At 40.1% G+C, this 27,799-nt stretch overlaps 1 protein-coding gene across 1 annotated transcript; it reads right to left on the reverse strand.

Moving 5' to 3' along the window:
• Positions 1-2,403: 2,403 nt before the first annotated feature.
• On the reverse strand, positions 2,404-24,492 carry ano7 (anoctamin 7). The gene is made up of 24 exons (XM_022738431.1): positions 24,435-24,492; positions 23,026-23,143; positions 20,074-20,131; positions 19,635-19,762; positions 18,077-18,184; positions 17,851-17,987; positions 16,158-16,215; positions 12,865-12,975; positions 12,483-12,648; positions 12,136-12,226; positions 11,946-12,042; positions 11,730-11,873; positions 11,336-11,473; positions 10,907-11,005; positions 9,980-10,082; positions 8,740-8,851; positions 8,130-8,184; positions 6,123-6,220; positions 5,824-6,008; positions 5,531-5,736; positions 5,304-5,443; positions 3,604-3,694; positions 3,234-3,353; positions 2,404-2,559 (listed from the first exon to the last, which is right to left on the reverse strand). Exons 2-24 carry the CDS (start codon positions 23,113-23,115, stop codon positions 2,404-2,406), a joined length of 2,691 nt encoding a protein of 896 aa, XP_022594152.1. The 5' UTR covers positions 23,116-23,143; positions 24,435-24,492.
• Positions 24,493-27,799: the final 3,307 nt, after the last annotated feature.

A 27,799-nucleotide genomic window follows, 5' to 3' on the forward strand; every position in this document is an offset into this window, starting at 1 on the left:
AGATAGTGATGATAGATATGAATATGCTAAAATAAATACAGTACTAGGCAGTGGATCCTCAATCCGCTGGTTCTGGATCAAACAGTTTCTTTGACTTATTAGTAAAAAAAAAAAGTTACTGACGCATCTATCTGGACAAAAGCCGCAGGAACAGGCTAAATTCTACTACGTCGCTAAAACGTCTGTTGACATCATCAATAATACATTTATGCCACTTGAAAAGTTTGCCAGTGCGGTTTGTCATTGCACTAAATATACTTTTCGCTATAGACCATCATTAGGTGTTACTCACCGGTCTAAAGGAAAAGTTGCAGCTCGGCATCAAGCCGCGTCTCTTTACTCGCCTGGAGATGTATCCAGCTGTTGGAAGCCACATCAGGATTTACTCGTGTTGTGCTTCTTTGCCATTGAACGTGGTTTCTTGACGGAGCGGTTCTTCGGGATGGAGATAAAGATCGCTTCCTATCTGCGTTTCTATGATGCTCGTCTGCAGCTTTTTTTTTTTGGAGCTGTAGCGTAACTTCAAGCTCAGGAGGAAGCTCTTCTTCTCCGTGGGACTGTGAGCAGACTAGACACTACACTGACTCATACAGCATCTAGTGTGTCTAGATGGTATTACAACACGGCCCGAGTCGGGGCTAGTTGGCTAGCATGCTCGTTTCAGTAGATATCTCTGAAATACAATAGATGGAGGTCTTGGTCATGACATCATCACTGTGGCTCCTTCACATAGCCTACTATTGATAGTGCTAGTTCATTTTTTTGAACATTTTAAACTATAATTCTGGCCAGATCTTACACATTGCACCTTTAAACAAATTTAAAACGCTAAAAATTAACTTGTTAGCCTGTATTAATTAAATACACGCATTGTTACAGAAAGAAAAACGTTTTAAAGTCTATTTATTGATATAAGATTCATTAGTTCTGTTGCAATGTGTGAATTCTTTTATGAAAACAGAAAAGACAAGTGTGAATGCAGAAAGTTCAGCATCTACAGTGCATTCAGAAACCCCTTTTTCACATTTTGTTGTTTCACCCTTATGAACAAATTGTTTAAATTCATTTTCAATCTTCACTCCATACCCCGTAATAACAAATCAAAACCAGAATTTTAGAAACCAATGCAAACTCACTTTGACATAAGTTTTCAGACACTTGCTGTGATACTGTAAATTTAGCTCAAGCTCCTGTATTTCTCTGGATCATCTCTGAGATGTTTCTACACCTCGATTGGAGTCTACCTGTGGTAAAGTCAGCTGATGATTTGGTCATGATTTGGAAAAAACACACCTGTCTATATAAGATCGGATGGCAAAAAACACAAGGAGGAAGGAACTGCTGCAGAGCTCAGAGACAGGATTGTGTCGAGGGTCAAAAATATTTCTGTTGCATTGAATGTTCCTGAGAAGAACAGTGGTCTCCATCATTCTGACATGAAGAAGTCTGGAACAACCAGGACTCTTCTAGAGCTGGACCTGGACTAACAGACACCAGAAAGAGGAGACCAAGAAACTGATGGTCTCTCAGAGCTCCAGAGAAACTTCCAGAAGGACAGCCATTACTGCAGAACTCCACCAATCTGTGTGTCCAAATAGAAGACTCTCATAAGTGAAACCTACATAATTCTCTGGTCTGATGAAACCAAGATTGAACTGTTTGGCTTCAATTTCAAGCATCATGTCTGTATAGATCTGAAGTGGAGCAGAATCACAGATAAATCCCCATGTGATGTGTGTGTGGAGTGTGTGAAGGATTCTCTGCTTCTCCAAAATGAACAGTTGATCTGATGAGGATACATTAACAAACACAAACACCTGACTCCTATAAGAAATGTATTCATCATATATTCAACCTTTTCCAGACACATTCATTAATTTATCAACGAGATATGTATTTAAACTGCTGTTATGATATTTACAATCGTAAATGTATCAAAAATATATAAAACTAGTGAGGGATCTTTGTTGAATCTCTTCATGTGGATGACTTTTAACACAGTCTAGATGACAAAATCCTGGTCTGTTTTCTCAGCAACAGGACAAGGGAGTTGGTAAATTAATGGACCTAACAAGAATCAACGCCAAAGCATTGCAAACATCCGAAAGTGTTTCTAATATTTTGTCCACCAATATTTTCATACTACCACAGAATAACAGAGACACCTTTCAAAGGTACAAAAGGCTGCAGTCCTGTTCACCTGTTGGTCTTGTAGCAAGGAACTCTTTAGGACTTCTACAGTAGGTCTTGTAGAGATCTTTAAGGATTACACACAGTTCTTGTAGAGCGTGCAGAGGTCTCACGGGGGTTTTGTGGATCTGTCAGGGAGGTTGATCAGTCATTTAGATGTGGATGTTGAGGTAGTGGGATGACATCCAGGACAGAGTCCACTTGTGCTTCATCTCAGCAGCTGCCTTTCGTGTCCGTTTCCTCTGGGATCTCCTCCAGGTTTGGTGGGGGGGAGTCCCTCTGCGGTGGTGGTGAAGGTTTAGATCCACGCTGTCGCAGGTCGCTGGAAACTGTGTCCTTACCAGAGGGAATCATGGTTTTCCCCAAAGCCTGGAAGCACAGAACACAGGACTCGAAGCCAAACTCTAACTGAAAGCATAACTGTGTCCCAATTCAGAGGTCTCATCCTTCAGAGGCTGCATTTGAAGACCGATTGCGTCACAGTGGCGCAAGTAGATTGTCCCATTTCATAGGCTCCTTCAAATGAGTCCTTCTTTTCCTAGATAACGAAGGCTCCAACAGCTGTATTCTTCATGGTCCAACCTATCCCGAAGTTCATTGTGCGCCGGCGACGAAAATAATATGTCAGCAAACAACACTGACAGAGAGCCTGAGGATATGACTGTTAAATGTAATATTGGTTTTCAGCTCAGTTCAACAGCTAATGGTACAACTGTTAAACAAAGGGCATTAAAACATCAAGTTTTTGTGGAAAAAAAGTTGTCAAGGTTGTTAGGCGACAGGAGCCATGTTTTGTGAAGCAACGGTAAGGGCTGGTGATGCAAAGAGAAAATCCTCCATAGGCCAGACCATTTCATTTTGTTTTTGCCTTTGTGGTCTGTGACAGCCACAAAGGACCACAACTTCATAGACCGCCTCCTCTGAAGGATTCAGTCCCTGAATTGGGATACAGCTTATGTGTGCTAAGATACACTGTGATGAACTGGACTTGTGCACAATCATTACATATGAAAGTCTGTTAACTTTGATCTGTTCCACCATACCTGGTTCTCAGCCAGTGCCTCTTTAGCCATATAGTGCTCCCTCCTCATCTTCATCTCCACCTCCTCAGGGATGTCAGGGACCATCATGTCAATCAGACGGCCGATGAAAAAGACTACATGCTGAGGAAGAAAGACAGGAAAAACCTTCATCATGTCAAGGCAGAAACTCACCAGGACCTAGACCTGCAGTTTCCTTCACATATTAAATGATCAACACTAAGGCTGCTTCTCAATTAGCAAAAGTCCAAAGCATCTACAATGCTATTTGCAACAGCAGTGAACCAGGAGAAACAGGTGAACCACGAGAACAAGGTGAACCTTTATGTAAACAAACTTAATCTAATGAACCTGATGTAAGAGAGAAACTGACCTCAAAGATGATGACAAAACTAAGTCGTACGGCGAGCAGGTGATAGTACTCAGGTGTGTTTTCACCATTTTCATCCCTGAAACCTCGATACCTGCAGAGAAGAACAGCAACAACCAACAGTTGACATCATGATGCTGACAGTGCACTTCCCCCGCTGTGTTAGGACAATCTCTGTCCCAAACTGTGCTGCGATTGGTACAACCACACAAATAACCACTTTATCACCTATAGTGTTTATGATTGTAAATATTCAAATTAAAGAGAGAGTGATATGACTGACAGAGAGAGAGTTCTATCATTGGATAGCCTGTAGACCTCATACTGCTTCATCAGCAAAATCGGACACATTAGAAACACTGTCAATATAAGGAATATCATTGCCATATGTTCCTGCAGGATGTGTGATGGTGTAGTTACAGTGATGTTACCTACCTGAAGGATATGTGTTGGTGTTGCTATAGTTACGGTGATGTTGCCTACCTGCAGGAGGTGTTTTGGTGTTGCTATAGTTACAGTGATGTTGCCTACCTGCGGGATGTGTGTTGGTGTTGATATAGTTACAGTGATGTTGCTTACCTGCAGGATGTGTGTTGGTGTTGCTGTAGCTACACTGATGTAGCTTACCTGCAGGAGGTGTGTTAGTGTTGTTATATTTACACTGTTGTTGCCTACCAACAGGAGGTGTGTTGGCGTTGCTGTAGTTACAGATGTTGCCTATCTGTAGGATGTGTGTTGCTATAGTTACAGTGATGTTGCCGACCTGTATGACATGTATTGGTGTTGTTATAGTTACAGTAAAGTTGCCTACCCTAAAGATGTGTGTTGGTGTAGTTATAGTTAAAATGATGTTGCCTACCTGTAGGACGTGTGTTGCTGCAGTTACAGTGATGTTGCCTACCTGAAGGATATGTGTTGGTGTTGCTATAGTTACAGTGATGTTGCCTACCTGCAGGAGGTGTGTTGGTGTTGCTATAGTTACAGTGATGTTGCCTAACTGTAGGATGTGTGTTGCTGCAGTTCCAGTGATGTTGCCTTCCTACAGAATATGCATTGGTATAGTTACAGTGATGCTGCTTACCTGCAGGATGTGCGTTGGTGTTTCTATAGTTACTGTGATGTTGTCTACCTGCAGGAGGTGTGTTGGTTTTGCTGTAGTTACAGTGATGTTGCTTACCTGTGGGTGGTGTGTTCGTGTTGCTATAGTTACAGTAATGTTGCCTACCTGCAGGATGTGTGTTGCTATAGTTACAGTGATGTTGCCTACATGCAGGATGTGTGTTGCTATAGTTACAGTGATGTTGCCTACCTGTAGGATGTGTGTTGTTATAGTTACAGTGATGTTGCCTTCCTCCAGGATGTGTGTTGCTATAGTTACTTTGATGTTGTCTACCTGCAGGATGTGTGTTGCTGTAGTTATAGTGATGTTGCCTACCTGCAGGATGTGTGTTACTATAGTTACAGTAGTGTTGCCTACCTGCTGGAGGTGTATTGGTGTTGCTATAGTAACAGTGATTTTGCCTACCTGTAGGATGTGTGTTGCTATAGTTACAGTGATGTTGCCTACCTGCAGGATGTGTAATGCTATAGTTACAGTGCTGTTGCCTACCCGCAGGAGGTGTGTTGGTGTTGCTGTATACAGTGATGTTGCCTACCTGCAGGAGGTGTGTTGGTGTTGCCATAGGAACAGTGATTTTGTCTACCTGCAGGAGGTGTGATGCTGGCTGTAGTTGTGTGGTGATGTTGCCAGAGTGAAGTTGATGAAGCCGCTCAGCGAGCTGTCTCTGGTGTAGCGATAGTAGAGACGGGGCAGGAAGGACGAGGTGAAGGCGATGAGGAAAGCCTAGAAAGTTGAGACTCTGTTAAACAACTCTTTGAGGAGTAGACAAACTGTCCTCACAGAGACAGGCATGCAGGATCACAGTCTTACGTTGCTTAGGACGGCTGTGTGTGTGATGAACTGCAGAATGGGGAGCCAGATGCCGATGTCTTGAGCTCGCTCCACCACCGGACGGCGATACTCAGTCACAAACTTCTGAGCGTCCAGTCGCACCTCCACCCAGTTATTAATTAGAGCAAAGAGAGGAGCAAGAGGACATGCCGCCACGAAGATGGTGATGAAACCAAACTGAATCACTGAGGAGAAAGAGGAGGAGTCAGTGAAGAGTTGTGGACCAGATTTACAGGAACCAAATGCAGGAATATCAGCAGGACTAGACTCACCCATCTCGAGGTACTCACTGAAGAGTCCCTCACAGACCAGCAGCTGGTAGTCTGCCTCCCAGGGAGAGACCTCCTCTTCCTCCTGCTGCTGCTGCTCCTCCCACTGAACCTCCTCTCCTTCCTCCTTCTTGACCTCTCTCAGCCGTGGACTCATCCTCCTCTTCTGCCACCATGTCCTTACCTTCCTGCCAAATAATGAGCTTTCAGTTTCATTCAGAGACGTCTGACATATTCTGTTATACATGTCACATGACTGTGTGTGTGTGTGTGTGTGTGTGTGTGTGTGTGTCTGTGTTTACGGGAAGATGAACTCCTGGATGTTATTGATCAGCTGTTTTCCCACCATGATGACCAGCAGCTCCTGAGCCAGTTCAATAAGACACCCACCTGCTCCACACTGACACACAAGAGCAGAATAAACTTCTGTTGTTGTTCAAACAAATATAAATAAGAAAATGACCTATGACCCATGTCCCCGCCTTAAACATTAATAAGGCAGGAGTGAGTTATTGCATTAATAATACAGAGATTTCTACCAAGTCTATATATTCATTTATCTATGTCCACTGTATCTAGATGGATAGACATTAATATATAAAATAGATAAATATTTATGTCCTTCGTATTATTGTTGATATATTATTTGGGAAGACAAGAGACATTCCACATTTGTTTTAGCCACATTTTTGTAGTTTTTCTGCATACCACTCTACAAAAAGACTACCCTTATAAAGGATTTATGAATGGTTTAATTAAAGAATTTTAAACAAGGAATAAAACAGTTTTCATACATTGATGCAGGCTCACTATTTGGCAAGATCAAGTTAATGCTTACTATTCATTTAACTTACTAATGAATTACTACCATTTATAACAGGTAAAAGGAGCCTTATTGTAAAGTGTAAAACCCATCACCATTTATTAATCAGTTATCAATTATAAATAATAGTTACTCATTAATGAATGATGATGTGTTTTACACTTTACTATAAGGCTTCTTTTACCAATTCTAAATGTTAGCAACTGATAAATAAATGGTTGTAAAATGAGATAATGTAAGATGCAGATGATGGAGGGAGAATCACAGAGATGTGAACAGTGGGACAAAGAATGGAGGAGCAGTTCACCAGGTACCTGTCATGATCTGTGTCTGCTTGTGTTTAGTTTTCTGTCTTGTGTCTATGTTGTCTCGTCACTTCCTGTTTTATTTTGACATTTGACTCTCCTCTCGTTTCAGGTAACTTGCCCTTCCTCCTGGTGTCTCCCGTTGGTCTGATTGTTTTCCCCGCCCTGATTGTTTCCACCTGTTCCCCATTACCTCGTGTATATCTGTCTGCGTTTCCCTTTGTCCTGTGCCAGTTCGTCTTGTTCGCTGTCCATGAACCTCCCCATGCTCCAAGTCATTGTCAATTCAGGTCGTGTACCTTTTTATGTTGTTACTTTGTTTAGTCTCTACTCAAGTTTTGTTACTTTGTTACTTTGTGCTTAGTCACGTTATTTTGTTACTTTGTTGTTTCCTCATCGAGAGATTTTTTTGTTCTCTGGCGTTTGCCGTTTTTTCCTCTCTGAGAGTGATTTTCTGTTGTACTTTGTTAATAAATATCATTTAGTTGAACTTTTGTCTTTTTGAGTCGTGCATTTGGGTCCTGTCCTAGTTCGAGTCTGACAGTACCAGGTTCACCTGTGTTCTAGCTGGAATGTCCTAAGTCCTAAAGAAGAGACCAACCAGCAAAAAGCATCTCCATTTTAATTTCCACTGAGCAGAACAATGTGATCGACAGCTGTGATTAGAATAAGGATGACTGTTAAGAGCATGTCAAGGTCAACAATACTGCCAAGGCCTCAGAGGATGAATCTGGTCATTTGATATGATCATGTGATCTGTCATAATTTGATCTGCCATATGAAACATTTTGACCATTAAGATGCTGACAATGGTTAATTTCTAGTAACTGAACAAGCATGTGATTAAGCAGCAGCTACAAATGTTGATGATGGAGAAAACAAAGAAAGCTCAGTGACTAATGAGACATGAGGCACAACAGTACAGAGAAATGTGGGCTCACTATTTGGCAAGCAACAGGTCACTGATGGCCTTTTTATCTAATGTGTTATAACATTATAAATGATTTATAAAGTGTTAACAAGTTCATGAATAAATTAGTTAAATCCTTTATATGGAGAGTCTTTCAGCAGTGGTGTAAAAAGTTCTTTATCTTCTTTACTTAATTTTATTTCTGGGGGAGTCAATGCTCTGTATTCTTTTATCATCATCATCAGGCCACCAGACAGGGTGACAGACTCACGTCCTCGTTGCGAACTCCAAACAGAGTGTTGAAGTGTCCAGGGTAACCAACAAACCTGAACAGACACAAACCAACAAACAAACAAACATGATCGTCATGCACCATGCTGTTAACACTGTGTGATGTTTTTTTGTCTGCATCAGTGTCTGCTTCTTCATGTTACACAAACTCCAACAATCCAGCCTGACACATCCCAGCTGTGTTTGGCTGCACAGCTTTCTGTATGTATAAGAGTCTGTTTTAACTGACCATCAGAGGGTCAGTTATAACAAACTAACTGACCCATCAGAGGGTTGGTTAGAACAGACTAGTTTGAGTCAGTTAATTTGTTTGAACTTACCCTCTGGTAACTGACAAAATGTCCTGACCTTTGGTTGTAGTTTAATCAGCTTGTTTGAACTTTCAATCAATTTTGAAAGTGAAAACTGAGAATCTGTTACATCACCCACATCATCACATAAAGAAGAAACAAAAAAAAAGCAAGATGAAAAAATAGAATAAGGGGGGAGGTCAGAGAGAAGAGAAAAGGGGGATTTGGGATTAGGTCAATAAAAAGGCCTCTGGTCATGAACCTGTGAGGCCTGCTCTAATTGGCTGGAGCGGTTCTCACCTGCCTTTGAAGAAAGCAATGTAAACTGGAGACGAGTAGAAGTTGACAAACTGGAAGATGAAAACTTTGAGGATGAACATGTCTTCATATTTACTCTGAGTGCGATGCATCTCTGACAGAAACACACAGAGAAATGTCTCAACATCACCTACACAACTGAATACATTAGTACCACAATAATAATACACACAATAAATCCACACTGTACATTTAGACACTGACTCATTTCATCTGCCGAATCCTTCAAGACAAATACTAACTATATAACTGCAATTAAAATCTGATACAATAATGTAATCAGAATTTCCTTTAATTTTTAATATACTATTTAAATAACCTATATATAATATATATATATATATATATATATATATATATATAGAGAGAGAGAGAGAGAGAGATATGTATTCTTTTTATTTTATTATTATTATTTAATTTTTTTTCCAACTAGGTACCCTCTGCAATTATTATCATTATTCCTTTATTCTCTCTTCATATTCTTTTTTAATTCTTAATGTTTTTTGTTGTTTCTCTCTTACGTATTTGTTGTATCCTCTGTTCTGTGTTTGGTCCAATCTATCTCACTATTATTACACTTGTCTTTACTTGTTTTGTAATCACTTAATAAATGAATAAAAAACTAGATCAAAAATAGATCAAACATCACACACACGTTTGTTCAGTGTAATATTGAGTTCAGTACCTTCCACAATATTTTCAGAAACTGCTCACAACATTTTTAGAGCAGACATGAATGCAGCAGAAATGCCTGGAAACAACAGTGCTAAATCTAAAAGTGTTTTTAGGTTCATGGTCTATTGGTAACTTTCCCTAATAATTAAATAATTAATAATTTCAATTAGACAGAAAATCACTAACCTCAACTAAAACACAGAATACAGAATAATTTTTCAACAGAGTACAAGAAAAATATTAATTGACAACAATTTTTCTAAAAAGAAGCAAAATCAAAATCCTCTTTATGTACAAAATGTACATCAACATTATCTGTTATTATCTGTTTAAAGGTCATGTTTCATAAACAAAGAAGTGACTAATAGAAAAATGATATTATGAAAACTGACCAATACAATACAATACAATACAATACATCAATTAAGACCTAAATGTCTAAATTGACTAAAACTCTAAATCAAATGATTTAAATGCGACAGAAATTTCTTAAAAGTCTAAGGCTAAAACTGAGGATGAGGAGGGTGAGGGTGAGGATGTGACTCACCCCAGCGGGTGAGGATGTGGGCCAGTGCGGTGTAAACCCTGGACAACATGAGGATCACCAACAGGTTCAACACTGATCCTGAAATACTGGCTATCCTCTGAGCCTGAACACACACACACACACACACACACACACACACACACACACACACACACACACACACACACACACACACACACGAACCAACTTCGTCATTTTAAGGGCAAGGCCATTTGGCCTTTGATGACACAAACATTTTTAGGGCACAAAGGCCACTGAGTGATTGAGGGCTAAATAAATAAAATGACTTTCTGATAAGAAAAAACAAGAAAGTTTTCGTGGGTGTGACTGTGTCCTGTTGACAGGGACTTGAGCTTGTCAAGTTGTCCTTCATTCAGTTTCTACTGTTCAGAGATCAGTTAAGATTTTGCAGCATTAAACACCAATGTGTATGGAAACTGAACTTGCACATTAAATGTCAAGAGGCAGCAGCAGCAGCAGCAGCAGCAGCAGCAGCAAGTAAACAAGCAAATTATACAAGTTCATCATCTCTGTGTGAAATCTGCAGCAAGTCTGAGAAGTTTGAGACAGAAGATTGTTACAGCAGTAGAGCAGCTCCTTTCAAGAATAACTCAGTACCTATGCCGTGTGTATGGCGGGCAAGAGACAAAGAGAGAGAGAGAGAGAGAGAGCAGTGATGCTGATGACCAGAGCAGAGAGTTAACTAGTTAGGTAGCAGTTAACAGTGCAGTATATGTGCACAACCAACCCAAGCTGCAAGGACTGCTGCAGTGATACTTTCAAAGCTACCACGAGATGCTGACAGTAGCATGGGCACAAAGGCCATGGTGGCCTTAGGGCATACAATTTTCTTTGTGGCATCACGGTCAGAGGGAGGGGCATGGTCATCGTTGCCGCCATGAAATTCCTACCCTGAGTTGTACTCACAGAGAAGCTGAGGAAGTTGTCGTGGGAGTTGTAAATGATGATGGTGAGGATGGTACGATACAGAATGATGGCAATGAGGAACATCAACACCACAGTCATCTGCACACAGGAAACAGGAATGTCGATTTACTGCTACCTCTGAAACATAACGTGTGTCAATATGTTGTTTCATGTCCCAGTCGGCTCTGAATGGGAATCCAGGGGCCCAATGAGACAAGGGGCCCTTTATATGACTTGTTGGGAAGTCCCCCCTTATCTGTGCCCAAGGCCCAGGTGTATGGTCCAGTCAGGCAATGGTCAGTTGACACGCTACTTTCAAAATTAGTTCACCACAGCCATTGTTTAAATTGTCACCCACCCATGGCTGCAATGGAATGTCCCACTGTTAGAGCAGCCAGAGGTTTAAGGGTCAGAGGACAGGAGACTCACCATGATGATGATGACCATGCAGCCAGTCAAAGTTCTGTTGAACCGTTTCTCTTCAGGAAAGTAAGGTTCCTCTGCTCCAGTCACTGGGTTCCTCACGGTCATCGGTGCCATGGCTGTGAACTCTGGGCGAGGTCGCTCCTGTAGAGGATGGTGAGGGTTAGCAGAGGGGTCACAGTTCACTCATTCACAAAACAAGAATCAATCATGACCCCTCAGGGGGGTGCAGGGTGTCTTGATCATCAGGCTAAGAAGCTCTGGTATAAATCATATATTTATGGAAGATAATAGACTATATAAACAGAAACCCTCATTGTGATCCATATTCTACACACATTGGTTCACAGTTTAGAAACCTTTATTATTTCAAGGTGTGAGACAGGTTTAAGACAGGAACCTCGATCTCCTGGAAGTCAGAGCAGTCCCACCGGTGAGACAGAGCTGAACAGGTTCTTTTCCAGTACTCCAGGAAGGTAACGGCCCACAGGGATATGAAGACACTGAGAAACACTGTCCCTCCATTATCAAATAGGACACCTGCCTGAAGAGAGACAGGCAAGTGGTCAAAGTGACATACAGATGGTCAGAGAGAAGAACAGGGGGAGACAGGTACCTTGTAGCTGACACAGATGCTGGAGTAGTTCCAGTAGGAGCAGATGTTACAGATGGGACACATGATGAAGGTGTTTCCACTGTCACACACCTCCTTCCTACATCAAAGGTGATAAACACCGGAAGGTCATGATCTGACATATTAGCTTTTTAGCATTTTAGCATGTTGAATACACACAGTTTATACTTACGCTGGAACATCACTGGCCATGAGCCAAAATCCAAACAGGAAGATCAGAGTCCCCATGATAGACGCCGGTAACAGCCAACCATTGTAGAAACCTACGGTCAGACACAGTTACTATAGAAACCTACTGTCAGATGCAGTTACTATAGAAACCTACAGTTAGATAGTTGTCATAGAAACCTACAGTCACACAGTTACTATGCAGACCTACAGCCTGATGTAGTTACCATCGAAACCTACAGTCAGACAGAGTTACCATAGAAACTTACAGTCAAATACAGTTATGAGAGTTAATGCTAAAACATCTGACAAATAGTAGTAGTTCATTAGTAGTGTTGTTGCTATAGTTACCGAGCCAGGCAAAATAAAGTGCTATCTTCTCTCCAAAGTACTCCCTGATGTGGTCCAGAGGTTGGTAACGTCTCCAGCAAGACCACTGGGCCCAGTAACCATACAGTATCTGTCTCAGTCTCAAACACTCGGGGGGCACTGGGGGGGTCTGCAGCTGAAACCCACCCTGCAAACACACAATATAAGAACAGAATAAGATTGATGCTCAGTTTGGATACCTGAGGGGTCTTATCAAAAACCTTCATGTGCTCATTTAGTGAGAAGAGACAATTAGAGGTCGTGTGTTTATCATCCCTCTCCAGGGAAACCGGAAGTAGAGTGTCCCAGTGGGGTCAAAGTGATCTCAAAGTGATCTCAGACCAGATGTTCTGGAGGAACTGACCTCATGCAGAGGGTAGGCAGCAGTGAAGACCTGCTCACTCAGCAGCCGGTCGATTCCCACCTCCCCCTTCTTCAAGGAACCATATGGAGTCCTGGCCAGAATCTCATACAGCTGGAAGGACAGGACACAGTGACTGCAGGAACGAGCCTACATCCAGTCCTCATGTCACCTCTGGTCCACCTGCTTGTCCACCAGCTACTGTGACCTAATGTGATGATTCTAGCAATTTCCCACTGCTAAGCCAGGCTGACCACTTCATGGCCCTGTTTCAGAGATTAAGGTTAGGGTTAGAAACTGGTTATCAATATTCTCACCTGATTCTGGAGAACACAGTGAACAAGAGTGTTTAGTAACTGAGGGGCTGTTCCTTTCGATCTCTATCAGGTTAAATACGAGTAGAGGGGCACTGGGATGCTTCCAACTTCACATTTCTATCTTGTTAAATTTACCTGTAAGACAGACCTGGGCCCAGAGCTGCGTCTCTTTTAAGGACATTATTTTGATGTTCTCACTCACTGAGCTGAATCACAGCTTCCTCATCACTGAGGTCAACCACAGTTTCAGAGTCAAACTTGTAACAAAGGTGAAGTTTTATCACAGTTTAGAAACTTAATTTGAAATTTTATGCTAGTTTTAGTTACTAAAGACATGTTTGTTAGTAGTTAGTTATTCATCAGTTTTTTAAGTTTTAAGTTTTTTAAGTTTAAGTTTTAAACATAAAGACAGATAGTAGTTAGTTATGTATACAAAGGGTAGTTGGTTCCTTTATATAAATATAAAATATAATTATATAAATATAATATATAAATATTTTTCTTATAGTTTGATGGCAAAGTTCATATGTCAGAGTTTTAGGTGAGTTTTGAAATCAAGATTTATCTAAATATTGAGACTATTCCTTTAAATCTGTATGAGGTTTATTAGACAAAACAGGGGCTCTGAGATGCTGCCCTGAGGGACTCCACAAGATAACTTAAAATAAATTTTAATGTTTATTCTAATTTAATCTAATTAGTAATTTATTTTCCTAATTGTTCTTTTTTTATAAAATCTTTATTGTGATCTTTAAAATGATAACAGATGAAAGTGATTAAATTTTGTTGTAAGTTTTGTTTTGAAAGGGTAATTTTTTCCCCATTGCCTTATTCTTCTGTTTTGTTGACAATGTAATTTAGTATTTAAGGATTTAAGTACTAGTTGGCTGTCCATTTATGTTTTTGGATTTTCTAAAAATTTACATGCAGTTATTTAATTATTTTGTAACATTTATAAACAGCACCAAAATATCAATTATGTATGTGTATATAATAATAATAATAATAATAATAATAATAATAATAACAATAACAACAACAACAACAACAATAATAATAATAATAATAATAATAATAATAATAATAATAATAATAATGATTTCCAGGATCCTGGAAATTATTATTATTATTATTACTATTATCATTATTAGGAATTTACAGACCCATAAATTGTTTCTGTTTTATTCCCCAACTTGAAGACGTAGATGCCAGGAATAAAACTCTTGTGGAGAGATAATTGATACTCCACCAGTATCAATACTTTACTTTTACTTTTGTATTTTTACCTGAGTAGGAATTTGAAAGCAAGACTTTTACTTGTGATGAAGTATTTTATTGTTGTATTTCAGTTGTAATTTGGAAATGTTCAGAAGTTTCCAAAGTTCCCAGAGTAACTGTGTTTGAGTGTTGGTAGGCAGTGTGTGTTTGTATATTATGTGTGTATTTGTAGACAGTGTGTAATTGAGGATGTGTGTTTGTTTGTAGATAGTGTTTGACGAGGAGGCGTTGCCACCGACAGCGTCCATCCGTTGACTGAAACATCCTGGAATCTGAGTTAGTGGGTTTCTATCTCTGAGCCAATCAGAGGAGCCTGTGAGGACCAACCCTCCCTCCAAATTCTGGTCAGACCAGGACCAGGACCAGGACCAGACTGTATGAATTTAGAGTTCACTGGACTGTTTCACTGTGTTGGACTATATCAAAAGATCAGAACATCAGATCAGAACAGATGATTTATATCTGCTCATATTATTCATCTACGACTTTTTTATCACTGTGTAATTAACAAAGTATTGTCTGTATAACAATTATAACTTCAATCATACATAGACAAACAAGTCTGATAAAATAGAAAACTGAATTCACTTTTCTTGTTTGTAAGATCAATCAGAAATAAAGATTGTGGCTCCACGTATCATCTTTTCATTTCATTATTTTACTCAGTCTAGTAAACAAATAATCAAGCCGTTATCTGTTTTTCAATTCTGTGAATTGCTCTATTTTCTATCTTAAATTACCTTAATACGCAGAGGAGAAATGCTGTACGTGACAAAAGAACAGAAAACTGAATTATTTTGGTTGATTTTTCTATGTATGAGATTATCTCATGACGGAAAACAGAAAACACAGTCATTTTCTCCTTTACAACCTGCAGAAAAACCAACAAACAACCCACAACAACAACAACAACAACAACAACAACAACAACAACAACAACAACAACAACAACACACAGCACACTGGCTTTTTTTTTCAGTTTTCAGTTTCAGTTTTTTTCAACTAGTTAATTTCTTAATACAGTTTTTTACAGTTTGAAAAAATGTAAATCCACAAATATAGAATCACATTATTAAGTTTCTGTTTGTTGCCTGAGAGAGGAAGAACCTGATCTCCAGCTTTACTCATGTCTGACAGGAGGCTGGATCACCAACTGGGCAAAGTAGGCAGCAGCCCCAGGGGCCAAAGACCCCCAGGACGACAAAGTCCCCAGACACCCAACAATTGACAACATTTGCCAATTATATATCTGTTCAGTACTCCATTCTGCTTCCTTTACCTAGGTTTTATTAACACAGGTGTGCAGGTGTTGACATACGGAAGAGGATTAGCATCACATGTGAAATTCTTTGCGAATTCCATGCGAATTCTGACTTTAATCTCAAAATTTGAGAAGTCAGGATTCTGAGTAAAAAATTTTTGACAGGTGACGCTAATCCTCTTCCGTATTTGAAAACTGAATGTAAACGTGGACACTCTCCTCACATGTTAAGAATGAGCTCTTTACATGAACCTGCAGTTTGACTTTTAATTTTACACATTCAGAAATAATTCCAGTTTGGGTTATTTGACATGGGCTGCTTCATTTTCTGGAATATTAAATGATTCAAATCAAGACCCATTATTTTATATGAGTGTTTGCCAAGTCACATGTCACACATGTCCACACAGACTCAGAAGAGTCGAGGTTTGTGAACTCACCACCTGGTGTCTCTGAGTCGTCTTGAAAAACGTCTTATGGTTGTCGCTGCCCAGAAACCTGCAGATCAGAGAGGAGAAACTGCTGCTCACAGCGGGAACACAGACTGGATTTAAAGGTTCTGTAAACGATCGTCACTGCCACATTAAATGTTGCTCTAGACAATCAGCATCTCAGACCAAAAAAAATGCTTTGTCGGCCACACCTATGGCTGTTTTGAACATTAGAGCCAACAAAAAACAATCTAAGCACAACCATTAGCCCACGGTAGCATTGTTGTGATATGCTCCACAGCAATGCTGACAATTAGCCAGCAATAGCAACATTTGCAAAACACATTCAACATATGGGTAACTGGAAGTTAGCTAACATCATCATGTAGCCGTCACTAATAAAAACAGACATGTAACATTATGAACCATGAGGTTTCTGACACATGGGGGAGAAGAAAAAACAGTTCTGAGTCCAGCTGGACCCTTTGGCTGCTCATAGGGTTCTCCTCTCAATAAAACAACCAGTACTGGCCCCACAGTCAAACTGGGAGAGAAATTCAGACTTGGACTGATCCACTGGGCTGGGCCACACAAATGACACTGATAGAGCTGGTAAAAATATAAAAAACTTTCTGGATGTTTTGACAGTGAACTGGCCGACCAGGATTTGAGTCGATAGTCCTTGGTCCATTCCACCTGTGCTCTGGTCTCATCTCTTTCCCTGTCTTTTTTTTTTTTTTTTTTTTAGAATTTTTTGTTGGGCTTTTTGTGCCTTAATGGACAGAACAGTAGAGAGATAGGAAATGGGGAGGCAGAGAGAGGGGGAATGACACGCAGGAAAGGGCCGTCCGATGCGGGATTCGAGCCGGGGGCCAGCTGCAGCGAGGACTGTAGCCTCTATATATGGGGCGCCTGCGTAACCCACTGAGCTACGCAACGCCCCATCTCTTTCCTTGTCTGAGGCCTGTTTAGACTAAAGCGTGGTTCCTTCTTCAGTGGAAGAAATTCTGATCAGCGCACTGCACTCACCTCACCTGTGAGCCTGTGTTTTTATAATTGTGGGGAGGACCGACGGTTTAACAGGGGGACTTACATGCACTAACATTCACATGCTACTGGACCGTCTACCAAAACACAGAACAGAGAAACGGATTACAGCACACACAGAGGGGTGTGATTTAAGTCTCTGCTCAGGGCACCATTACTCCACTATATCTTTATATAGAACATAGTTGTTTGCTGCTGTAGTATTATTTAAAATCTGGTTTACAGAAACTTTAATGGTTTTAGACTGGACACTTAAATTGCCTCCCAGCTCTTGTTCTGTCACTGAGTCAAGCGATTACACCTCAACTCACACTGGAACTTGTTTCAAGACTTACACTCTAACTGACACTTCAGATCCTTTCATGTCTCAGATCTTCACCTTTGAACAGAGACAATAAAAAAACTTCAGCTCTTTATGGTAGCTGCCACTTCAACTTCTTTAAGTATTTCAACTGTAATGGTTTCAACTTTAAACACAAATGTTTGAACTACAGTTTTCATCAGGGAACAGAACATTAACGTCACTTTTCGTTCAACATCTTCTATTGATGAAAAACAGTTTTGCAGTAAATCATGTACTCCAAGCTTTACTCTGAACACCTTTTGATAAACGGGTGAAACAAAAGAGCAGTGGCCTGTTTGTGATGTTGCTCACCTCTGCAGCTTGTTGGTCTTGAACTGACAGGTGTAGTAGTCAGGTGGGGTTTTGGGCACATCCTGGGACATGGGGTTGGGGAGGGACAGCTTGGATAGGATCTTTTCAGACCAGATAATAACTGGAGCAGTGACCACCTGAAGGAGAACAGAGGACACAGGGGGACACAGGTGAGGACTGGTCTGTGTCTGGACAGGAGGTCCAGGTGGAGGATGAGGTGTTTTACCTGTAGAGGGACTCTCAGACTGATCTCCTCAGCGTAGTAACAGAGGACGCTCCATGGAGCGCTGAGGAGGGCAAAACAAATCCTCATCTTTGTCTGCAGGACTTCCCTCTGCGGAAAGAGACACAGATGTAACAATTACATCATCTCTGTCCAACAGAAGTTTTTCAGGATTAGTTTGTGACTCTTCATCCTCCACTGCTCAGTTCTGGTCTGGGTCCACCCCTTTTCTCTCTGAATATGCTCTCACTGGGTCACATGATGCATAGACATTATGTTTCTTATGGAGGTTAAACAGACAACACCCAACCTCACACTGTCACCATCCCGTGGGACCACAAAAGCCTCATGCTTTTTTTTTAAAAATATTTTATTTTCAGATTTTCAGTTTAACAAAACAAACATAAACTCACAAAAACATAACTCCATCTCTTCTCTGACCCACCCACTTACAAACTAAGGAAGACCCTACTCAAAAGGAGTAGGTCATTTTCAAAAAAAAAAAAAAAAGACAATGTAGCTTGTCCTGACGACCAATGTGTATCAATTCTGGTAACCTTGTTACATCAGATATGTTCGTTTCTAAGAGTATATGTAATCTTTTCAGGTGGAATACAATTATTCATTTCCAGGCACCATCTAGGAATAGGGAGATGGGAATCCGACTTACACGTCACAGCTATGCACTTCCAGGCTATTGCAAGAAACTTCTTTGGGAGTTTCTTAAATGTGTACTAATGGTTGTAAAGTTCCCTAACAAGCCCCTAAAGGAGTTTTAAATCAAAACGCAACTGGACTTGATTATTTGTCTGGGAAGACGTTTCACCTCTCATCCAAGAGGCTTCATCAGTTCGTGTACGCATCTGACCAGGCTGGGACTGGTCTAACTTACTGGTGTGGAGACCCAAGTATTTAACCTCTTGTGGGCGTTCACAAGGCTGATGATGTCATTGGTTTCTGTTTGACATCATCAATCGACCAATGACATCATCAGCCTTGTTAACGCCCACAAGAGGTTAAATACTTGGGTCTCCACACCAGTTTATCCAGTTTGGACTGTTGGTTGAAGAAAACAGGGCATTTAAAACTTGGACTGTGGGACATTGGGATGGACATTTGAATATTTTATTGACCAATAGACAGTTAATTCATGAAGAACACAACGGTCTGTTGCAGGTCTGTCTAGTCAGACACACTGCAGTTTCCTCTGCAGTCAGCTCCAACACAACCAGCTGCAACACCATAGTTCTGCTTCAGTGTTAATGATCCAGTAGTACAGTGATCTAATATTTAAAGGGTCCGCTCAGCTGCATAAATAAATGTGGATATTTTAAGTCCATGTTGCTGTTAGTATTTGTCTGCTTTAACTTTCAGACACAGTTTAAATGTGTGTGTGTGAATGTTTACTTAAGCAAATTCAGATCATGTGGAGGATCTGATCAGTTTACAATTTCACTCTGCAAACATTCTCATGTTTGTCTTGACGTCTCAGTCTGACCTTAGGACTTCTCTGAGCTCTTTGAGGCTCAGATGTTTTTATATGTGTGCTTGTTTTGCTCACCTGTTCCTGCAGCAGTCCGGCATGTCTCAGTCTGTTCAGAAAATCCTCCCTCCATTTCAGGTGGGTGGGGTTAACACCTGTACTCTCCCTCTGTGAGTTACGAGGCTCCTCCCACACCAACACAAAATCTGTCCAACACGGGCACAGCATTAGAACCAGGTCATCACTGCTGAGACTAATCCATCTGCTATTGGCTGCTCTGTGCTGATGTCACAATACCCTCAGCGAGCACTTTATTAGGAACCCCTGTATGTGGACAAAACCCCTTGTAGATGAGAGAGGTCAGACTCTCTGCAGCTATCACACCTGTCCAAGTATGTTAAAGGTCAGAGGCTACCTGCTGACAGCTCATCAGTGTGCTCCTCCTTACTGTTTGCTCTCTGTCTTCCTGTCCTCTCAGGTGATGTTGACTTAACAGCACCATGTTTGTTTTACTCACCAATTCGAGTTGATCCATCTCTGAACACGTTCCTGTCCTGAGGCTGAACAGGTGCATTCTGGGAAATAATAACAGACTGATTGAGCACAGGTAAAATATTCCACCTGTCAGAGACTGAGGAAATACTCACATACTGCAGAACAAAGCAAGAATTTCCAGAATGAAGAGACTGATTTGACTGAATCGTGAGTTGAATCCTCTCACTTGATTGGCTGAAGATTCTCACCTGTTTTATCTCGATCAAAAATAATACTTTAAGGCTGAATCTGAAAAAGTTCCCTGGTGTGTCTTCAGGATGTTACACTTGTTATTAGTGGTATAACCTCCTTACACAGGCTCCCAGTATGTTTGAGAATGAATTTGAAGATCCCTGTTGACTTTTAAAGCTCTTCACGGCCTCTCTCCATGTTATATACCTGACCTCTGAACAACATGTGAATCAGCTCGTAGCTTCAGGACCTTGGGCAGAGTTCTTTAAAGCCCCTTTTCCACTGGTCAAAAAACCTGCTAAGACCCACAAACATCAGGTTTTTGTCTATAATGGAAAAGGGAACAATCGGTTTTCACACCTGGGTCAAATGACTCTGCAGTAGTTGGGTATTTATCAGCTCTGGATTGATTTCTACTTATTGCCCTCTTGCTGGTGACTTTGCCTTTGGTTTATTTGCACTATAATATTAAGACACTTTGCTTGTTTTAACTCTGCTGCCTTATATGACCTGCAGGGTTTATTCTGCTGCTTTGTGAGAAGCACTTTGTAACCTGGGTGTAGAAAAGTAAAGATTATTATTATTTTAATAACTGACATACAGTATGAGCTGATGTGTTTATTTCTTCACAGATCTCACCAGAACAATCCTTTTTAAAGCATTATGAATGAATGAATGAATTAATGATTGAATGAATGAATGAAATCTTTATTACTGTGTCATGCATATAAACACATGTCGGTGCACAAGACACCTTTAATTCAGTGCTGCAATTACATTTCAACAACTTCAGTCTTTCATAATCAAATCCTCAGACTTTCATTGTCTACAATATAATTTAAAAATGATTGATATCACTCAAATCACTCACATTTTACAGCACAGGAGAATCAGAACAAATTCTGATGTAATAATCCTACTTTCTTTTCTAGGTTTTTGAAGGTTAAACTTAACTTCCCTCTCTTTTAGCTCTGTGTTTGGTCTCCACCAGCTCTACTTTAGCTGCTAAATGTTGCTCTGTGTTCACCAGCTGCTCTCTGACTGAGTCTGTCTGCTGCTTGCTGCTCAGCAGGTAGAGGACGGAGGCTGAAAACAGATATTTCTCAGAAAACAGCTGCAGCTGAAAACAATGCTAGAGTGGAGAGAAAGCATTTTAATGGGGCATTTCTGTTTTTGGTTCAGAGGTCAGAAGGTTGTGTTTTCCCCCCATCATCAGTTTGTGTGTTTTCAGTCTTCACACAGTTAACCAGAGCAGATTTGACTCTTCCTGCTTTTTCACGTCTCCATTGTTGTTAATTAGACTGACGACAATCATGGTGAAGAGAGGAAGAACAAAACAAACATCTACTGTTTAATGCTTCATCACTCAGTCAGTGTTAATCTGTGTGGAGCCGTTCTGTCTCACCTAATCAAACATACTTCCTGTTTCCTGCTGCAGCCACAGTAAAACAAACACTCACAAAGTTTCATTGAAGGACACTGAAGCTGCTGATCTCTGCTCTCACTTCAGATCCTGGACAAACCTTAGGCCATTTTTCTCTTTTGATGGAGCTAGATTAACAGTTTCCCCCTGGTTACAGTCTTTGTGCTAAGATAGGCTAAACATGACCTGGAGGCAGGGTATGTGAGGGGATTTAGACTCAGCTCACTACAGTCAGGACATGAAGTAGATCCTTAAATGAAAGATTCAGTCTGTGATTATTACCTGTGTGTTAGCATCTCTGGTCCCTGGTGTTATTACTGTTCGTCTTATATATTTTTCTTTTAAAAATAAGATTGGTTTTTAAGAAACCATCAATTTCTCCAGTCAATATCTAAATGTACATATGGCTCAGTGCTTCTGTAATTAAAGAATAGAACAAATAAATAATGATTTTTTTAAACAAAACAAGGAATCATTGAATTTTCTTGTTCAAATAAATTTTATCTGAATTTTTGACTCAACCAGAAGCTGAAATCACTGTGATGTTCTCTCCACAATGGAAATCAAACAGGTGCCTGATGATGTGCGCTATAGTTAGCCTCTACCCAGTGCCTGAATATGAGGGATTCAGGGAACATCTGTAAAATGTAGCATCTGCAAATAGTGTAGTGGGTGTGGGAACACAGTTTGTACAGACAGAGAGTTGTCAGTCATCAATCTGGAGGAATTTTTTGCTTCATTTACTTCCACTGCTGCAGGACAGATGGAACTTTACCTATTTCTTTATCCCTGTTTCCTATCACATTTACAGGATTTTTCAGTTTTTGATGATCTAAACGTTTCTTTTTAGGCAGTTTACCGCTGACCTTTGTACTATTGAACTTGTACTTGTTTTTCACTGGACATGAGCTGAAATTTCAATAGCAACTGGAAAAATGGGGAGGTTCAGTGGTGTAAATATGATGTAATTATGGGGTATGGTATACTACTATTACCACTGTAATGTTACTTTGCTTTTATGACATTAAATCATCACATTTAAAAAGGGCTCCTGTTCCCCAGTGTTTACATAAAGGCTATAGATTACTGTGGAGAGAATTAATCTTTTCTCTGAGACTGAACTGAATGTCTTCTCATCCATAAAAGGTTTGATGAAAAGAGCAAAGGCTCGAGGACGCTCCCCTGAGGGACTCCATTCTCTGACTTCATATTTCTCCTTCTCTTCTTCTCTTCTTCTCTTCTTCTCTCCCTCTCGAGGGCTAATTGTCAGACTGATTTATCAGTTTCTTATTGATCAGGTCAAATTCAGAAAGCTGTTACCATGTTAATGCTGCCATAGTTGTTCTCTGGCTTGGTTTCCATGTCAATGAGTGTGGTGCTGTCCTCCCTCAGCTCCCTTCTCGTCCTCATTGTCCCTCACCTTGTTCTCCTTCCTCCCCTTGAAGAACCACACACACACACGCACGCACGCACGCACGCACGCACGCACACACACACACACACACACACACACACACACACACACACACACACACATATATTGATAGATAGATAGATACTTTATTTATCCCCTAGGGGAAATTCATGTATCCATTAGCTGATAATTAATAATAATAATAATAATAATAATAATAAAAACAGTTAATAATAAAATAAGTATTATAAGTATAATGTGGCCGTGAGCTGTGAGAACATGTTCTTTTATGGGTTTATGAATATCCACAGGAGAAGACACATAGATAACATAATAATAAACATTTAGATCGGATTTCAACTACATTATTATCAGTTAGAAACCAGAGCGATGCTCTTACAGCTTGCAGCTACATTACACTCTGTTATAAAGTGACTATTAATTGTTTGATTATACAGGATCAATAGAAGGGGTTAAAGTAAAGTGTTAGCTTTTTTTAGAAATGAATTGATGTGTGAGTCATTTAAAAAGATTATGGTAATTAGATATTGACAACAGGGCAAACTGAGACAATGTGTTCAATCAGTGCAATAAATGAATTCCATTCATTATTTTTTATGGATAACCATCAGCACTCACTGTGGCATCAACTAAAAACATTAATAAATATTTGTCTTTCTGTGTAAATTACAGCAGAATACAATTCAGGAAATATAATGAATTCATTTAAATTCAGTTTGAATAAATAAGCAACTGTTTGTTTTTACTTTGGTTAAATTGATTTCCGTGTTTTTTCTTTTTCTTTTCTTTTTTTTCTTTCTTTTTTTTTTTTTTTACAGAAAGCAAAACTCCATAAGTAATTCATGAATATGGCTGTATTTTCTGTATGATCAGTCCACAGTAACTAAGTCATCACTCATTAGACAGAAATATTATTAATAATAAACCGGACCTAGCTACAGAGGCTTTAAAAGAGAAACAGACATGAAGTTAACTTTAGGAGACAGACTGGAACACAATAACCACCTGATAAAAACAGATATTAACAACATAAAACAGTATTTGCAGGCTAGGGTCAGAAGACCTGGGTCACTTTTTGACAAATACCCTGAGACAAATATTAACTGGCAACAGTTGTGTTTCTGTGAGATGGTACAACCCTCCTGAACATCTGCTTAGTGGAACAGCTGCTCTGATATTGATTAACCACTCAACAGTCTAACTGATCGATCGATCACTTCTCTCTGGTGTCATAACCTGGTCTCAGTTTAAATTCCTCAGTCTCTCTAACACTCCTATTATTTCAGTCACTCACCTGTGCGTGCAGACATCGACGGGCTCAGGTGAGACTCTAGCTCGGGACAGAACAGCCGTCTGTGTGTGTGTGTGTGTGTGTGTGTGTGTGTGTATTAAGTTTCCAGTTTAAGACGCTGTAAGCACCGCTCCTACTGTAAGCCCCGCCCCTGCCCCGGCGTCTCCTCTATCATCAAGACAAACACTCCAACACAGAAATGAAGTCAACCCCTCTTTCAACATGGTCAGCATTATTTCTGAAATCCTGTTGTTGGGTTGTGTAGCTGTTAGTATTACAGAAACACACAATGATTCAACAACACAACAAACAACAGCAGTTTGAACACAACAACCTTCATAAAGGTGTATTTTCTTCACATTAAATATTCGGACTGTTTTCAGTTTGTTAATTATTCTGCCACCTGCTGATTACTTAGTAATTACTTAGTACTTAAGTAAATGTACTTAGAACCATAGAGTCATCACACCTACAGGATCCTGTTAAGGACAAAAGTGACAAATGATGAAAAACAACAGATGTGTCTGCCGGAGAGTAGAATAATTGAAAACAGGGTTCAAATTATAGGTGGAAAGTGGGGGGGGATCTGAGCCCCCAGATTAAGACTTGGACCCCTCCAAAAGGGGTTTAAATAATATATCCTTCTTACCTGTAATTGTAAATATAACAATATATTTCCAATATTCATGAATGGAAGAATCTTTTCAGACATCCTTAAAGTGAACCATACCATTTCTTAACCTTGTTATTAGCTGCATATCTTCTCTGCCTGCCTCACTCCCATTCATGGCTCATGCCCTCAATTCTCTGCTCCTGAGTGTTGTACAAGCAAATTGAGACACTGTAGGTAAATGTAAGTAGCAGTAGCTAACTCTCTAGCATGTTTAATACACTTTATTTTCTGAATTAGATTGTGTCAAGTATCTAAGGATGAATGCTAATGTTAACTAGTTTCTGACTTTAGCTTTAAGTTACAGTTTATCTAACTAATGTTAGGTAGTTTCTAACTTGAGCCTAGACTTACCGGAGCGTGTCTATGTTCCCACAGCCCTATGTTAAGAAATATGGGACCATAGGGTTTCCTTTTGAGAAAAATCTTAGGCCTTGTCAACATTAACCCGGGGAAATATAACAATGCACATTCACAATGAAAACGATCTCCATCCACACTAATCGTTTTCAGAACGCTTTGCATCCACGTTCCACGCCGTCTTTACATTTATCCACCTCAGCGATCGCTTTTGTAAAGCATCGTTTTCAGTTTCGGAATTCACCGTTCTAATGTGGACGGAAGGGCTGACCGGATAAATATTACCCGGGTTAGTGTGGACATGGGCTTATGGGAACATATAAGACTGTGGGAAAATAGGGCCTAATTTTCAAAACATTCTTAGAAATGTGGGAACATAGGGCTGACCCCAGACTTACAGTGTACCAAACTAATATTAGCTGGTTTCTAACTTTACCTTAAGTTACAGTTTAGCTAATTAATGTTAGCTAGTTTCTACCTTTAGCCTTAAGTCACAGTGTGCCTAACTAATGTTAGCTAGTTTCTAACTTTAACTTTAAACAAGCAAGATTTTGTAAAGACTACAACACTTCACGGAAGCACCTGCACTGTTCTGGTGTCCCTTTAGCTCTGAAGAAAAAGTTGACCCCCCTGACTGTCATTGTTTAACTCACACTCTAAATGTTAAGAGCCATAGTGTCCACTCTGATTCTTACAGGGTAGATACAGATCACAATTTTACTTTTGATACTTGAAGTACATTTTTGTGAGATTATTTCTGTTCTTTTACTGAAATAACATAAAACTAAATGTAGGACTTTTACTGGGAGTGGAGTATTTTTACCTTTATTTTGAAGTGACATAGACAACACACATTATAAGATTTGTGTGTTTGAATCATTGTCCTTGATGTTTATTATGTTTCTGTAGATCTGCAGCTTTTGTTTCTTTCACATTCTCTGAAAATCAAATCAAACCTCCATCAGACTTCTGACAGCAGCCATCTGCAATGCAGTTCTCTGATTGGACGAGCAAAGCAGTGACGCCCCTTCAGAATAGAGACACGGTGTACAACAAGCTGAGTTTATTCTACATCAGATCTGCTGTCTTCTACTGTACACACGCATTACAGACCCCCCCCCCCCCCCCCCACACACACACACACTTTTGTCTTTCTTCACTTGTGAGGACCCTAATTAATATAATGCATTGTGAAGCTCATCATCCTGACCCACCCCTCCTCACCTAGACCTAGTTTTGACCTGAACCTTAAAACCAGACCTTAACCTTTGCATTGGACCGGCCAAAATATCCTCACCATAGTGGTCCTCACAAAGCTAGAGAGACTACACACACACACACACGCGCGCACACACACACGCACACGCACGCACATAGAGAAACAGAATCATCTTTGGCAGGGATCTGCTTCTTTCTCTACTGGACAAATGACACAGAAGCGGCATGAAATTGGACAGTGATGTCATCAGCAGTCAAAAAGTGCACGCGCGCACGCACACACACACACACACACACACGCACACAGATTGACAGTATACAGTGTGCAGTGTTGTCACAATACCAACTTTAATATCTGAATATTCAGTTTGTGTTTCAGTTGATGAAGTCCAGGGGAACAGGCTGAGAGCTCCACCTTCTGTCAGAGTCAAGTACCCGCTCTGAACAGTAACACTAAAGGGTTGTGGGTAATGAAAGCTGAGGTAACAAGTCTTTAAACTAATGTTACATTTGTACACTGTACTACTGAAACACTCTGTAACTTCTCACACTTCATATTTACTCAGTATTAATTGTTAGATACTTTATTTCTTTAATATAATTATCTGTTTTTCCATATAATATCTGTATTAATAGTCCAGCAGTTTACTGTCGAGGCTCTGATGACAGAGGGAGTCATATGGTCAGAGACATATTTTGTACTTTGGTGAAAGATAAAACAAAAAAAGTTCCACTTTTAGTCACAAACCTATGAATAAAATTATAATTTTTACTCACTATGAAAGACAATACAGGATAAAACCAGAAACATCCCTGAACACCCCATTCTTGTTTTAGTACTCGCATGCCCCTCTCTTGCCTTAGTTCCTGAATGCCCCATCCTCATTTTAATTCCCAAATACCCCACACTGCTTAAAATCTTGACTGCCCCTCATTCATTATAGATCCCAAACACCCAACCATCATTTTAGCCCCTGAAAGCCCCACACTAGTTGTACTTCCTGAAAGCCCCACGTGCGTTTTAGTAGACTAAAGGTCCCACGCTTGTTTTAGTTCGTGAACGCCCCATGCCAATTTTTAATGCTTATCATTTGTGTCCCTGAATGCACCACAACTGCCA

The sequence above is a fragment of the Seriola dumerili genome, unplaced genomic scaffold, assembly GCF_002260705.1.
Source record: "Seriola dumerili isolate Sdu_G_001 unplaced genomic scaffold, Sdu_1.0 BDQW01000036.1, whole genome shotgun sequence".
NCBI lineage: Eukaryota > Metazoa > Chordata > Actinopteri > Carangiformes > Carangidae > Seriola > Seriola dumerili.

Bases quoted from the DNA above. Each gene is read 5' to 3' on its own strand.
- ano7 (XM_022738431.1), bottom strand. From the start codon at position 23,115: ATGAGGACGAGAAGGGAGCTGAGGGAGGACAGCACCACACTCATTGAC. The intron at 11,006-11,335 runs GTGAGTCTCCTG...TCCTGTGTGCAG, and splicing joins GCATGGTCATCATCATCATG to ATGACTGTGGTGTTGATGTT. The intron at 8,852-9,979 runs GTGAGTCACATC...TGTTTCTGTCAG, and splicing joins CCACATCCTCACCCGCTGGG to AGATGCATCGCACTCAGAGT.